General features: G+C 42.4%; 2 protein-coding genes across 7 annotated transcripts in view; one reads left to right on the forward strand and one right to left on the reverse strand.

The window, feature by feature from the left end:
• Positions 1 to 15988, forward strand: part of LOC114444837 (NACHT, LRR and PYD domains-containing protein 3-like) — a 383662-nt gene that overhangs the window by 27813 nt on the left and 339861 nt on the right. The window lies entirely within an intron of this gene.
• Positions 9291 to 15752, reverse strand: LOC114432349 (major histocompatibility complex class I-related gene protein-like). 6 transcript variants are annotated; one of them, XM_028400317.1, is made up of 8 exons: positions 15555 to 15571; positions 11825 to 11928; positions 11447 to 11571; positions 11055 to 11321; positions 10681 to 10956; positions 10101 to 10397; positions 9914 to 10012; positions 9292 to 9743 (listed from the first exon to the last, which is right to left on the reverse strand). In XM_028400317.1, the coding sequence occupies exons 3-8, from the start codon at positions 11505 to 11507 to the stop codon at positions 9676 to 9678; spliced, it is 1068 nt and encodes a 355-aa protein (XP_028256118.1). In that variant the 5' UTR covers positions 11508 to 11571; positions 11825 to 11928; positions 15555 to 15571; the 3' UTR covers positions 9292 to 9675. The 6 variants fall into 6 exon arrangements, with proteins under 6 accessions (XP_028256122.1, XP_028256118.1, XP_028256119.1 ...); XM_028400318.1 differs by lacking the exon at positions 15555 to 15571 and adding an exon at positions 12552 to 12767 and having other exon boundaries at positions 11825 to 11876; XM_028400316.1 differs by lacking the exon at positions 15555 to 15571 and adding an exon at positions 12552 to 12767.

Consider the following 15988-nt stretch of genomic DNA (forward strand, 5'->3'; position numbering starts at 1 on the left):
CACTGAATTTCTGATTCTAAGCACTAACACACAGACATCATATAACATTACACACATTTGGGACCACCGCTCACACATGGTCGCCATTTTCAGCAGCCACAAGTCCCCATGAACATATACATAAGTTTACTGGATTGAAGGACTAAACATTGACCTCATGTTATGTTTTCCTGGTCAGGACGGGCTGGCAAATCCCCTCCAGCCTTTTTTCCCCTCATAGATTAACTTATTTTAATTTAACAAAACCAAGAAATAAATGTCACTTTCAGAAAACAACCTTTCAGATACATCTATAAACAGAGTTGAATGAGGCTTCCTGAGGAGCAGGCCTCACCTGGACCACAACAATCAGGAACTTTAAGAAAATAAAAAAATGACCTGCATTTATGTATCTAGCGCCCCCATGAGGTCACTTCTTTCACTGGGTTTGGTTGTCCTGCCTATCCCTCGTGATGTCTGGTTGTGATGCTCTTTGTTGTCCTTGTTCCAGTAGTCCACATGTCCCACCTGGTCCCTCCACATGTATTTAGCATATATACAGTATATAGGATATACAGGATAATATTTTACAAAGATGTTCTTAGAAAACAAAATGTTTGTTTCCCTTCAGTGAGCTGTGTTTGTTTCAGTTCATGTTTGAGCTGCTTGAGGTCTCTGAGAGCTCCATGCTGACCTCAGCTTCTGTAAGAAAAACACGCAGGAAATATATTGATAACATGCACATTAATGGAAACTTCAGTCAGAAACTAAAATATTATTTCAGACATGTTGTTAATGTTTAGTCATGTTGAGACTCACTGCTGGAAGCATCAAAATAACACATAGCTCACCTCTCCTCTTTTGGTGAATATGATATCCACCTGCAGTTGCCATGACGATGACAAGAACAAGAACAACAACTGCAGAGACGACAGGGATGGTCACATGGTCGGGCTTCTCTTCTGAAAAGAGAAGAATAAGAAACAACTCTGTACATTATAATATTAAATAACTGGAGGACAAAAAAATGGGAAATATAGTTACTCCAGTTGGTTTTGATTCGTCTTCTGTTCAGTCCTGTAATGATCCTGTTCTTAGCACCCTCAAACTGAAACTCACAGTGGTACCTCCTCCAGTCCTCCTCTGGGACTGATGAAACATTCAGATCAACACTCATCTGGAAGGTTCCTTCGTGGTTGGGGAGGATCTCTCTGTGCTCCACACCTTCATGAATCTCCTCTCCATCTTTGCTCCAGAACATCAGGGCTCTGTCAGGGTAGAAACCTGTAGCATGGCAGCTGACTGCAGAGGAGGGAGTCTTCTGGAGGAGAGACACTGAGGGAGGATCTGGAGGGAGGAGATCAGGCAGAGATAATGGCGGTAGAGAGAAAGTAAAGAAACAAGAAGAAATCACTAACCTTTTTAACCTGGACTCACACTAAACATCAAGTTGACTAGTTGTTGGAGGAAAGTAACCACAAAGTAATAATTCTATTTTACTGTTGGAGAAATAACAAAGAACCAACCCAACCTGATCTCACATAGGCACAGATTGTTAACACTGAATTAGGTGGCACCGAAATGAAAAGTAGTGAAATTATGTACAGGCACCACGGAAAACTGTCTCCATAGAAAGTCAATGCGGGGCATTTTCGTAGGGACACCACAGATTTTTAATACGTGTGGACACCACAGACGCGAGCACCAATAGAAATAAATGAGGGACGGTTCGTATTATTATTACACGAACTATCTGCTGCTTGGAGGCTGCTTCCTCAGCTAGACTATATGGAAAACATTATTCTTTTCAATCCCATATGCAGTTAGCCAAAGAGTGCACGTTCTTTGATTTTAAATGACAATCTAAATGGAAAGACTACACAGTCAATCAAACGTGCCGATTTGATACAGTCATGTCGCTCTGACAATTTGTTGAAGTGAGCATGTGGTTATTTCATTTTTGAGAACGACTGGATTGAAAGACGGTGAAAGCTAACATCGGTTAGCAGTTGCTCCGACGCTTCCGTCCAGAGCTATTGGCGCTCATGTCCGTGGTGTCCCTACAAAAATGCCGCATTGACTTTCTGTGGAGACAGTTTTCCGTGGTGCCCGCACATAATTTCACTACTTCTCGTGTCGGTGCCACGTAATTCAGTGTTAACAATCCGTGCGTATGTGAGATCAGGTTGACCAACCTGTTCTCATCACAGAGCTTCTCCCAAATGCTAGAATCAACTCTAGCCAGGATGGGTAAAAATGGTTGATGAGGTCCTTAACTATCAATAGTTTTGTGTTGTCTCTGTCCCATTTCTGTGTGATGTTGCTGGCTTGAGGAGTCAGAGCGATCCATGTGAGGGTCTTCACATTATATCTAAGGAAGTCTTCTCCATTATAGCCATAATGTACAAATCCAGAAAACAGTCCTGTTGTTTCATCCAGTTCACATCCAGATAACATCTGTAAAATGATGTCACCTGAGGAGAGTTAAGGTTTTAATATGTTAATTGTCTAAAGACTGATGCAGTTTAAATGTTTACATCACTCAGTTTGATCTATAAATGAGAAGTCATTGAATCTATAATAACTTACAAAGGATTTCTATCTGAGTCAGTTTTGTTAGATTTCATTATAAACATGTACTGAAACATGATACTGTACCTTCACTCTGGAGGGTTTGTTTCAATGTATTAATGTCTGATTTGAAGAGGTCAGGCAGTACCACGAAGCAGTCCTGGCGATCTGTCTCTAATACATGAGTATTATTTGTTGATGAAGATTCTCAGTCATCCAGGTCATCATACGTAGAGAAGGTTGAAGCAATTCTGGAGCTAAAAACACAGTTGGCAGCATCTTCATCTAATCTTGCCGTTCTCATCAACAACAAGTATTTCAGGAACCTGTGGAACCAACTGTGGAAAACCAACCAAATGGAGGTTAAAAAAAATCAAGATGGCGCTGTCTCAAACGGCAGCTTGTAGTCACAGCTCCCGGTGTTTTCGCATGTTTTCTAACTTTCTTTAGTGTTAAGTGTGCTTATGTACGTCTACTTTTGTTTGTGTTTTTGTCCCTAGTTGCTCTTTTTCAATCTAAGTATTTAAACAACATGATTCGGAGGTTTGAATGCTTTTTTCTCCTTCTTGCGGCTTGCTTGGGTTACTCATGGCCCCCAGCAGTAATGCCCAGAAGACCGAAGGCATTGTTTACACCCGCGATCAGCTGCTGGCTCTAAGACCACTATATTTTGTGGTTGGAGAGAAGCCCCAAATACCGGATGAGCTGAGAAGGGGGAGACGTGGATGCAAGGCAGGAGTTAAACAGCAGATGAAGAAAAGACGTTTTAAACCCTGTGTAAGAAGGGTTTAAAACGTCTGTAAGAAGAAAGGAGGGGGGCTCGCCGTGCTCGTTAAGAACAGGTGGTGCAAACCGGAGCATATCCACGTCAAGGAGAGAGTGTGCAGTCCCGACGTGGAGCTTATTGCTATCGGACTTGGTCCATATTATTTGCCACGGGAGTTTACAAACGTTATCTCCATCTCTGTCTATATTCCTCCGACTGGTAAAGCAGTCGCGGCCTGTGACGTCATCCACTCGGTCACCGCCGACCTGCAGACTAAACATCCCGGTGCCTTATCTTCATCACATTCTTTAATCTTCAATCATGCCTGTCTCTCCTCCACTGTGCCTACATTCCAGCAGTATGTCCAGTGTCACATAAGAGACAATAAGACTCTGGATTTATTGTATGCTAATGTCACCAATGCATACACTTCCACTGCTCTTCCATAACCTCATCCTGCTCTCCCCATCATACACACCTGTGGTTCCAGCAACCAGTCACTGTGAGGACTGTTAGGAAATGTAGCTCTTAGCGTAAGTTCAATCAGGAAGACTCTGTTTCCCATCATTCACCATTTATCCCTATCCACTTCCTAATCTCTCTCCTTCTATCCCTCTCTTCCCCTCTCTTAGTCGGGTGCTTAATATAAAGCACCTCCCTCACCAATCAGCTGTCGCTTTCCGTCCCTCTCCTGACCAATCACAGCTTAGCACGACATTTAAAAGTCTCCATCTAGGGTTAGGGTTAGGGTCTCTCATGACCCTGGAAGATGTGGACGACCTATTCGTCTATTGGACATTGGTAGTAGGCATACTTCTCAATTGTGTGGGAGCTGTCCTGCTGCTCCAAAAAATTGGAAAAGCCGCTGCTGGCAAATTGGCTCTACCGCTAAGTGTGGACACAAAACAAAACCGTGGGCTCATGGGACCTCGGATCTCAGAATTCCATCAGAAGATGGATTGGATTGAGGGGCTGATCTCTAACAACTCAGCCCGCTCCGGAGAGGGCTGGAAGCAGGTGGACAACATCAGAAGACAGTCTGACCACTTGAGGATCTCAATGGAAGGAATATCTGTCAAGCTGGAAGAGATGTCGAAGGTTCTCCATGCACCTGTTAGGGACAAATGAGCACTGAGGCCAGACTGACCAATTGATTACTGATCTGGGCAAATTAATCACGGATCAAAATTGCTGTGTCATCTGTAGACCCAGTTTGCAGTATGCAGTTTGCATATCAGCCCGAGGTTGGGGTTTTATTTATTTATTTTTATTTTATTTTTTTATTTTAGATACTTTAGTAATCCCAGCAGTGTCACACTGGTGCCACAGGCACAGGTGAAGTGTCTTGCCCAAGGACACACAACAATGACTCTTCTGCCTTCAACACCATCCAGCCGAGACTGTTGAGGATTAAGTTAGAGAACATGCAGGTGGATGCTCCCCTAGTCTCATGGATTGAGGACTACCTGACAGGCCAACCACAGTTTGTGAGACTGCAGAGCTGTGTGTCTGACACCCTGACCAGCAACACTGGGGCTCCTCAAGGAACTGTGCTGTCTCCCTTTCTATCCACCACCTACAAAGCTGACTTCCAGTACTGCTCTGAGTTGTGTCACCTTCAGAAGTACTCGGATGACACAGCCATAGTTGGGTGTGTGGAGAACGGACGGGAGGATAGGGCCTTGTGGAGTGTTTTGTCATGTGGTGTGGTGAAAATCACCTGCTGCTGAATGTGGCCAAGACAAAGGAGATGGTGGTGGACTACAGCGGGGATAAGCCCCTGCCCTCCCCAGTCTGTATCAGTGGGAAAGACATGGACATAGTCTCATCTTACAAGTTCCTGGGTGTCCAACTGGACATTAAACTGGAGTGGTCCACAAACACTGAGGCTGTGTACAAGAATGGCATGAGCAGACTGTACTTCCTGAGGAGACTCAGGTCCTTCAATGTCTGCAGCAGGATGCTCCACATGTTCTACCAGTCTGTCATGGCGAGCACTATCCTCTGTGCTGTTGTGTGCTGGGGATCAGGCATTAAAGCAAAGGACCCCAACAGACTGTACAAACTCATCAAAAAGGCGGGGTCTGTTGTTGGCTTTAAGCTTGCCAACCTGGAGGAGGTGGAGTGCTGGCTAAACTGCTGTCAATCATGAACAATTCCTCCCACCCTCCCACAACACTGTGGACAGACTGAGAAGCAGCTTCAGCCACAGACTCCTGCTGCCCCGCTGCTCTAAGGAACGGTACAGGAAGTCATTCCTGCCGTCCGCCATCAGACTATATAACTCCTCTGTGACCGTCAGAGCTGTGCTCACTAACTCGGACTAAAGCATCATCACAGGTGCATTTCAAACTGCTCAGTTACATTAACTGTGTTTTTATCTTCTTATCTTCTTTGATCTGCTTTATGTGTGTGTACATATTCTTCTTCTTTTGTTGCTGCCATGTGCGTGTTTGTGTATATAGAGTATAAGATAAGATAAGATAAGATAAAACTTTATTAATCCCGAAGGAAATTCTTGTGCCAGAGGTATCAAGTTACATTAAATGCAGTTAAGTACAGAGTATAAGAGTATATAGAGTTTTTGCTCGTGTTTATTGTATTTATAGTTTTTTGATATGCTGCTGCTACAACTTAATTTCCCCACGGGGATTAATAAAGTTAATATCTATCTATCTATATGCTCTCCTTTCCTCTCATTACCAGATACGTACAACAAACACGTTTACAAGAGAAAGTTCCTGTTGCCAGTAGGTGCCGCTATGACCGTATCATCCTATTAGCATATATATCTGTTCAGACTTGGGTCCATAGCAGTACTGTAAGATTTTGTCCACATTGCATGAAGTATGTTGTGGTACTGCAGAAAATAGAGTTCTTTGGTAATGGAGAATGGTCAACTTCGAGGCCATGCCCCGGCCACACCGTAACGTGTGTGTATGTAAAAACTCAGGGATTCTGGACAAAAGGTGTTGTGTTACAGTGATATGAGGAAACAGCAGGAGGCAAAATAAGTTGGAGTAGGTTTTATTTTTAAAAAAGAATAAGTGAGATTGTTGAGTAGGTGTAAATCAAGTCGTTTCACAATAACAGAAGCACCTGAAACAAGCAGCTGATGTGAGGAAACCCTCAAACATGCTAGATTGTCTCTGTGCTGAAGAATGGGCTAAAATTTCTCCAGTCTGTGGACGACTGATCAGCAGTTTGTTATTATTGCTGCACTAGGAGGTCCTGCTGAGAGGAAAGGCTAAGGTCCTGTTACCTCTCACATAGATGTAATATTGGATCATTTTCTTGAATAAAAGTGAAACTTGTCTGTCTCCTTAGTTTGATCGGGTTCTCCTTTTCTACTTTCAGGACTATTTTTGGCTCATATTTAGAGAGAAATATTTCAAGCAGCACTGTATATGAAGGTACTAAGAAACCTCAGAGGGCTGTCAGTGACGTCTGTCCTCAGACTGTGTGTCTCTGTGAGTGTGTGACAGTCAAACTTCAGCAAACTTCTTCTGCCTCCAAATCCTAAAACATGATGAAAGTGTTTCTGTTGCTCCTCTTCTGCCACACTGCTTCTTCAGGTGAGATCACTTCAATGATGAATCACTTATTTTGATATAATCTCTATCTTACATCTCAACCTGTTACATTGTGTTGTTCTCTTCTGTGTTAAAATCTCAATGTGCACATGTTTGCACGAAAGTTGTACAAGAGTGTCGAGGAATTCATTCATGGCAACCATTGGCTGCTAAATAATCCTGTGCAACTAAAATCACATAAATGTGTGTTTAAATCATTTAACTGATGAAAATGTTCATAAACTTGCCGGGGTTTGTTGGTGTTGTCATGGTGGATGGAGTTGAGGTGGCTTACTGTGACAGCATGATCTACAGAACAGAAGAAGAACAGGCAGAGAGTGGAGGAGAGCAAGGTCCTTAAGAGCAGGCAGGAGAGGAGCAGATTGAATGCAGGTGAGTCCACTCAGCTGGGTGCTCTGCCCAGCAGCCACAGCAGCCTCATCAGGGCACCTGTGGAGAAACCAGGTGTCTCACCACAGCTGGTTTATGGATTTATTTGCTCATGTGTGGACTGTTTTTCTGTGTAGCTGTGTTTTGTTCTTCCTCTTTGACCAGGACTCCCTTGAAAAAGAGGCTCTAAATCTCAATGGGATTTTTCCAGGTTAAATGAAAATAAAGACATAACAAGCCACACAGAGCCTGCTCTGACTCTGACCTAACAGTGACATCTGCAGGATTTCAAAAATCATTGCAGGCAACCTGAATAAGGAATGTGGAGAGAGAATGAACTTGTCACATCACAGCGGACATGGAAGCGTTCGGAGCAGCTGCTTCAAGCCAAAGCCTTCTGGAGACACCACTTAAGATGGTGCACCTCTGGAGGAAGGTCTGTCGGCTTTGGGAAACTGTTCAGGCCGAGTTAGACCTGGTGGACAACCTGCCGTCACCTCCCACAGCCCATGAGGAGATGTGGCAGTTGGTTAACCGCAGGGTTGTCCTGCTCCAGGAGCTGGGGGAGATGTGGAAATGGAAAGAGGTAATCAGAACAGGGATGACCCAAGCACATCTCCCGCCACTGTTCCCGAAACCTACCAGCTGCCAACAAAGACGACGTTGTCACTTCAGGCGCCGTCCTCGGGCTGGCTCCAGATGTCATCATCACTTCAGGCGCCGCCCGAGGACGGGCTCCAGATGAGGTCATCCTCTCCTTGTGCATTGTCTTGTGTTTTACTTCCGTAATCACCTGCCCTGCCCTAATGTGTGCCACATGTGCCTCGTCTTCCCTGGTCCCTTTGTATATAGTCTGTGTCCTCCCCTCTGTCATTGCTAGTTCGTCTTGTCAGGTGTAGGGTTTGTTTCTAAGTCTTGTCCATGCCATGCCTTGTTCCTTGTGTGTTGTGTGTTCTTGGGCAAGACACTTCACCCTAGCCTGTGGCGCGCCTTGCTAGTCATTGTATGACACTGCTTGGCAGCAGCCATAAAGAATTTCCCTCTGGAATTAATAAAGTATCTAAAATAAAAAAAAAAATAAAAAATAAAAAAAAATGCCATGTACTTCTGCCTGACCTCAGCGTGCTCCAGGTAGTAGCCTTGTTCATGCCATGTTTTTTGTTTTTGCCTTTTTACGCCATGTGCCTGTTTTTCTTAATCTAGTTTTGCCACGCAAAGTGTGATTTTTAGTTATTTTGTACTTTGCCTTTGACCACACTGAGTGAGATTTTTGGTTTTTGTATTGTTTTGCCCTCCTGGCTTTGAATAAAGGAGCTTTTTTTAGCCTTAACCGCTCCATGCCTCTGCATTTGTGTCCTCCTCCTGACAAACCCTGACAGAACTAGGTCCATTCATTCTGACATGTGGACACCAAGTGAATGATCATAACTAGCTGCTAATAAAGAGCTGAATGAATGGAACTATGTATATTCCAATATAATCTGACGTATCAGTATTTCAAATGCAGAATTTACAAAAATCTTTTTTCAAGGAATTATGAGAGAAAGCTGTGAAATCACAGTGAAAATGTCCTTTTGGATGCTTCCATGATATCAGTTGGTGACGGTGATGGGGCAGATCATAAGGGTGTGTGTGTGTGCAAATTGGGGCATGCCCACTTGTTGAACCCTTTGTCCACACACAACAATACAGCCATAGTGTGCTTGACAAAGACATTCACTGAAAACAGCACAAAGCTGAACAGACAGAGACTCTTTGTGGACTCTGGGGGCTCAGTGCTGTCCTCAGCTTCTGTGAGGAAACATGCAGGAAACAGAACACAGTCTGAAATCCAAAGTCCACAGTGAACAGGCATGTTCTACCTACTGCTGGGAGTCTCAGAGATTAGAAACAGCTCACCATTCCTCTGTTTACAACAACAACAACAGGGACCGTCACATGATCAGACTTCACTGATGAAGAAAGGAGATTTGTTTGAATACTTTATTCATATGAAAAAACACACAAAACACATACATACATACATTTACCCCAGTTGGTTCTGATCAGGGTTTTGTTAAGTTTGGAGTAGATGGAGTCCTCTGCACACTCTCTCTTGGTTTATGTTGAGGCAGCAAATGTTCAATGACAACTTTGAAATAACGGACACATCTTTCCACCAACTTTGAATTGAACTGAGTAAAAAGTACGCTGTGAAACAGAGCATCCACATCAACAGACTTATTATGTCTGAACACTGACATCATTACAGAGCTGAACAGAGTCTGTCTATGAGGAGATATATGATATATATATATATATATATATCATAGATATATCTATGATATATATACTAATTATATATATATATTATATATTTTACAAAGATGATATTAGAAAACATGACGTTTGTTTCCTTCAGTGAGCTGTGTTTGTTTCAGTGTTCAGGTTTGTGTCCTCTCGGGGCTCAGTGCTGTCCTCAGCTTCTGTGAGGAAACATGCAGGAAACATATTGATAACATGTAAATGAATGGAGAGCTTCAGTCTGACATTAAAGTGTTATTTCAGAGTGTCAGAATATCTGTCATGTGTAGACTCAGCATTAAAGATTTATTAGTTTGTTAAAGTTACGACATCAAAATAAAACATAGCTCACCTTTCTTCATTTTATAAGCCATGTATCCACCTGCAGTTGCCATGACGACGACAACAACAACTGCAGCAATGACAGGGACGGTCAGGTTATCAGGCTTCACTGATGAGAAGAGAAGAACAAAAGATTAAGAAGAGATTTATTATAATTTAAACTAAGTGAAAGACCAAAAAATATTAAATCAATCTACCTCTGTTGGTTCTGATCAGGGTTCCATCCAGCTCAGTGATGATCCTGTCCACAGCACCAACAAACTGAAACACACAGTTGTACCTCCTCCAGTCTTCAGCTGATGAAACATTCAGATCAACACTCATCTGGAAGGTTCCATCATGGTTGGGGAGGATCTCTCCGTGCTCCACACCTTCATGAATCTCCTCTCCATCTTTGCTCCAGAACATCAGGGCTCTGTCAGGGTAGAAACCTGTAGCGTGGCAGCTGACTGCAGAGGAGGGAGTCTTCTGGAGGAGAGACACTGAGGGAGGATCTGGAGGGAGGAGATCAGGCAGAGATAATGGAGGTAGAGAGAGAGAAAAGAAACAAGAAGACATCACTAACTTTTATATATAAATATAAATGCATTGTGTCAATGTAAGTTTTAAAACTTGTAGAGTCCATAACAACCTGCAGAGGACTGATTCACTGAGTTTATCTGGTTTCTGGACTCACACAGATCTAAACATCAACTTGACTAGTTGTTGGAGGAAAGTACCGTAACCACAAAGTAATAATTCTATTTTACTGTTGGAGAAATAACACAAAGAACCAACCTGTTCTCATCAGAGAGCTTCTCCCATATTCCAGAAACCTCTGCAGCAAGTATGGGAAACGATGATTAATGAGGTCCTTATAATACTCTATTATGGTGGTGTTTCTGTCCCATATCTGTTTAACGATGCTGGCTTGAGGACTCAGAGCGATCCATTTGAGGGTCTTCAGATCTAATCTAAGGAAGTCTTCTCCATTATAACCACAATGTACAAATCCAGAAAACTGTCCTGTTGTTTCATCCAGTTCACAGCCAGGTATACACTGTAAGATGGCACCTGAGAGAGAAAGGGGGGGAGTGGTTCAATCTGTAAAAACTAACAATCTGAGTCACTTAGATTTCATTTTAAACATGTAGTGAAACATGATACTGTACCTTCAGTTTGGAGGGTTCGTGTCAAATTATAAATTACATGTTTGAAGAAAAAAGGTATAATCACGAAGCACTCCTGACGGCCTGCCTGTAATACCTCAGGATCCTCGTTATATAATTTAACCACCCAGTCCTGTTTTGGTTTAAATATCTTGTTGGTGCTGTCACATTGGTTCACCTCCACATCATCAACCTTTCCAAAAAACATGAACTCTGACACATTCTGGAGTCCAGAGGATGCAGTTCTGTAACACTTAAATGAGTGTTTCACTGCAGGAGAAACATGGATGATGTCAGTGAATAAATAAATACAAATATGATCATTAATATGATGCATTCAGTGTTCTCATGAACTTGTGGAGCAGAAATAAAGATGATAAAGAATGTGTTCTTACCTGCTGATGAAATGTGACAGAAGAGAAACAACAAGAAGAACAAACACATCTGATTCTTCATGGTTAAACAGATGTCTGACAGAAGAAGCAGCTGGTGGAGCTCCTTTAGAAGAGACTGGCAGAATCTGAAAGGAACACAGCTGATGTGTGTGAACCTGCTGAACAGATAAACATCTAAAGAAATATTCATGAACCTACATGAGCTTTTAAAGACTTATTGTTCCAGCATGGTGCAGACAAGATCATAGCAACAATCAAGAAATAATGTGTGTGATTATTTTTATTTACTTGACAGAGATGTTTGTCATTAATCACAAAACTGTGAGATTTTGTCTGTATGTAAAAACTCAGGGATTCTGCTTTTGCAGTTTTACTTACATATTCTGATTAAAGATCAGATGTTGGTTCTTTTTTCTGTTTCCTCATATCACTGTAACACAACACATACATTTTGTGTCCAGCTTCATTAGAGGAGACTGAATCTGAAAGTAAAAGTTCATGTGTGAACCTGTTAGACAGATCAGAGCTTATAGAGACATGAGAACATCTTCATGTGTGAAACGTTTGTTTATAATTCATCACAAAAACGTGAGTTTGAAGTCTGTGTGTAAAAACAGAAGCAACATGAACACACAGGGTTTGTGCTACAGTCTGAGAGGAGCAGCAGTCCAAGTGAAAACTGAAACTGATGGTCCAACATGTTTGTGTGAAGTCTGCTGTTCTGTTACAGAACCAACACCCACTGAGTCACTGTGAAAGTGAAAGTGTTAATGATTTATTTGAGAAATGTTCCTTTGTCCATATTTCACAACACATTTTCTAACTCTCACAAACTCGCCTCTTTCTCTCAGGCTGGTCAGAGTTACAGTCAGCATGTGAGTGAACAAGTGAAAACATCAACACAACATGCTCGATCCATCATAAATGTGAGCGCTAAGTGCGTTTTTTCCCTTAAAACAGCTCCGTTAGACGGCGCCCTGCTGTGAGGAGCTGCAGGCTGAACCGACAGACTGACAACAAACGTTATGACCAGTGTGTGTGTGTGTGTGTGTGTGTGTGTGTGTGTGTGTGTGCGTGTGTGTGTGTGTGTGTGTTTTAAACCTACCTACGGATGAGACGTGACAGACGCGCAGCAGTGAAAGTAACGGTACCATCTCTTTGTGTTCTTGTTGTGTTCAGAGGGCTGGGCTGCTTCTAGCAGGACAGGAGCTGTGTCCCAATTCAGGGTCTGCATCCGTCGGAGGACGCAGCCTACGCGGTCGTTGGTAAATGCGACGGTCAGACCTTCAAAGCACATCCTGATTGTGGCTCGACGTCATAAATTTTGCCCCGGGAAAAACGAAAGCAGCGACAGCGACACAACACGGACTACACAACAAACTTCAGGCTGGGAGAGCGCAGTGGGGAGGTGACGGTAAGCTGCTATTTAATATTATTAATCATAATTAATATACCAGTTACTGAGCAAACGCTAGCCATATAACCAGTAGATAGACAAATATGATTAAATGTAATTTATATTTTATTCAATTCTAAGACTTGATACAGGGTCTGTTTGTAATTTTAATACTTTAAATTAAATAGCTAAATGTGTACGAACCCTGCAAATAACCCTGAAACCACTGCTTTAATGTGTCATTAAGCATCAGGTCTGTCACTACACCAGAGAATTACTGCTGGGTGGAGGAGAGTGGGGCTCCCTGCAGGACCAGCTGTCTGTCCTGGAGGAGGTGTACTGACCATCATCACCTTTGGAGGGTGAGGATACATATTTTATAGCTTTTCATATTTTAAGCTGCTTTGGAAGCCGCTCTGTGGAAGTTATTATTTTTATTTTTGCCCTTTTTAAAAACATCTTTAGTAACATGGCAGCCGCCGATCGTCAGCTCTGCAAACCCTGATGGACGTTGTGGTGGACAGAGGAGACAGGCACCCCCCTCCCCCAGATGATGTCCCACTCACAGCCAGAGGACTCCAAGGTCTTCACCGTGGCATCATCCAGTCCAGCAGCACCAAGGACTCCTGCTCAGCCAAACATTTACATATATGTTCTTAGTATTTTCTGATGATCTTTTATAAATAATAGATTGTACATTTTCATAATGGCCACATTGCTTTATTCATGTTTTGCCATAAAACGTATATTGGGCTATAACGGCACAAAGTATAACTGCTAACAATGTAGTTCGTTTAGCTGGCAGGGATTGGCTCGTTTCATTTGCGACAGCAGTGACGTCATTGACGACGACACAAAATGAGGTGATTCTGCTGATCTTTTATAAATAATAAACTGTACATTTTCATAATGCCCACTGGTAAATAGTTAGAAATGTTCAAACTGTGTCTTTGTAAATATTGTACATAACAGAACAATAAATGATTTACTGTTGTCACTGAGAAGTTGTTCAAAAGTTTACTTCAATTATAAATAGGTAATGAAACACATAATGTAACAAGGTTAGAAGAGTTTAAGAAGTTAGAGTTAAGAAGAACACAGAGACAAGAACAATTTGAATTGGAACACAGCTGTAGTGTCCATCCCATGGTCTTTTAGCAATATGTCCCATCATGCATTGTGCCACCTGTCTTATAAATACAATGATCATTTAAAGACTGTAGCATGACCGGCTGAGTTTGCTTTATTCATGTTTTGCCATAAAACGTATATTGGGCTATAACGGCACAAAGTATAACTGCTAACAATGTAGTTCATTTAGCTGGCAGGGATTGGCTCGTTTCATTTGCGACAGCAGTGACGTCATTGACGACGACACAAAATGAGGTAGAGTCCAAAAACAAAGTCGAAATGTCTGAAAATGCTATCACAATGAGTTCACTACATGGTGCTCTTGAACTCCCCATATGAGTGATTTCGAACACAGACACAGACACTGACTACACAAGGGCAGGGGAGACAATGAGACACAGGTGAGACACATCAGGGTGGGGCGGGTAATCAGCGAGAGGAGGGGGAAAGACCAGACACCCGAAACAAGAGGAGAGTTAGGAATACCAAAATAAATCAGGAACTGAACTGATCTTACTGTAATGCAGACAGAACAAACAGCTGATCAAACAGGAAACAAATATCTTAACACATTCATTGGACAGATTTTGATGAAAGCTTAAACAATTCAACACTTTGCAGATCATGTTAAGTCACATGTGGAGAAACTTGTGAAGAGGCTGAGGCTAACATTGGGCTTTTCTTTTAATGCCAGTCTGTGTTAGTGTTGTGTGAAGAGCATGCAGATCTAAGTGTCTCAAAGGTTTAACACTTTGTTCTTTCAACACAAAAAAATAACTGAAAACATCCACTGGGGAGAAAAACTTGATCTTGACTGGTGCTCTGGAGGACTGCAGCGTGGACTGAAGGTCACCAGGACTGAGTGGCTTCTGAGAAATAAAGAGAAGTTAAAATGAGTTCAGAGGGATTCAGAAGAGTTCAGGTGAGCAGCGATCTGTGACTGCAGACTTATTATGTCTGAACACTGACATCATTACAGAGCTGAACAGAGTCTGTCTATGAGGATATTATACTAATTATATATATTATATATTTTACAAAGATGATCTTTGAAAACATGACGTTTGCTTCCTTCAGTGAGCTGTGTTTGTTTCAGTGTTCAGGTTTGTGGCCTCTGGGAGCTCAGTGCTGTCCTCAGCTTCTGTGAGGAAACATGCAGGAAACATATTGATAACATGTAAATGAATGGAGAGCTTCAGTCTGACATTAAAGTGTTGTTTCAGAGTGTCAGAATATCTGTCATGTGTAGACTCAGCATTAAAGATTTATTACTTTGTTAAAGTTACAACATCCAAATAAAACATAGCTCACCTTTCTTCTTTTTATGAGCCATGTATCCACCTCCAGTTGTCATGACGACGAGAGCAAGAACAACAACAACAACTGCAGCAATGACAGGGGCGGTCAGGTTATCAGGCTTCACTGATGAGAAGAGAAAAACAAAAGACTAAGAAGAGTTTTATTATAATTTAAACTAAGTGAAAGACACACAAATATGAAATCAATCTACCTCTGTTGGTTCTGATCAGGGTTTTATGACCAGTGTGCGTGTGTGTGTGTGTGTGTGTGTTTTAAACCTACCTACGGATGAGACGTGACAGACGCGCAGCAGTGAAAGTAACGGTACCATCTCTTTGTGTTCTTGTTGTGTTCAGAGGGCTGGGCTGCTTCTAGCAGGACAGGAGCTGTGTCCCAATTCAGGGTCTGCATCCTTCGGAGGACACAGCCTACGAGGTCTAAAGATTCCGCATCCTCCGGAGGATCCTCAACCGTTGGTAAATGGGACGGTCTGGCCTTCAAAGCACTTCCTGATTGTGGCGCGACGTCATAAATTTTGCCCCGGGAAAAACAAAAGCAGCGACAGCGACACAACACGGACTACACAACAAGCGGGACAACAGTGTGGATTTAGAAATTTGGAATTTTTTAATATATTTATTTGTTGTTGGAGGAAGAGGAGAGGCGGCTCCAGCGGCAGCAAAACCGGTGACGGTTCATTTTCTTCAGGCTGGGAG

Source organism: Parambassis ranga, chromosome 2, assembly GCF_900634625.1.
Source record: "Parambassis ranga chromosome 2, fParRan2.1, whole genome shotgun sequence".
In the NCBI taxonomy this organism is placed as follows: Eukaryota; Metazoa; Chordata; class Actinopteri; family Ambassidae; genus Parambassis; species Parambassis ranga.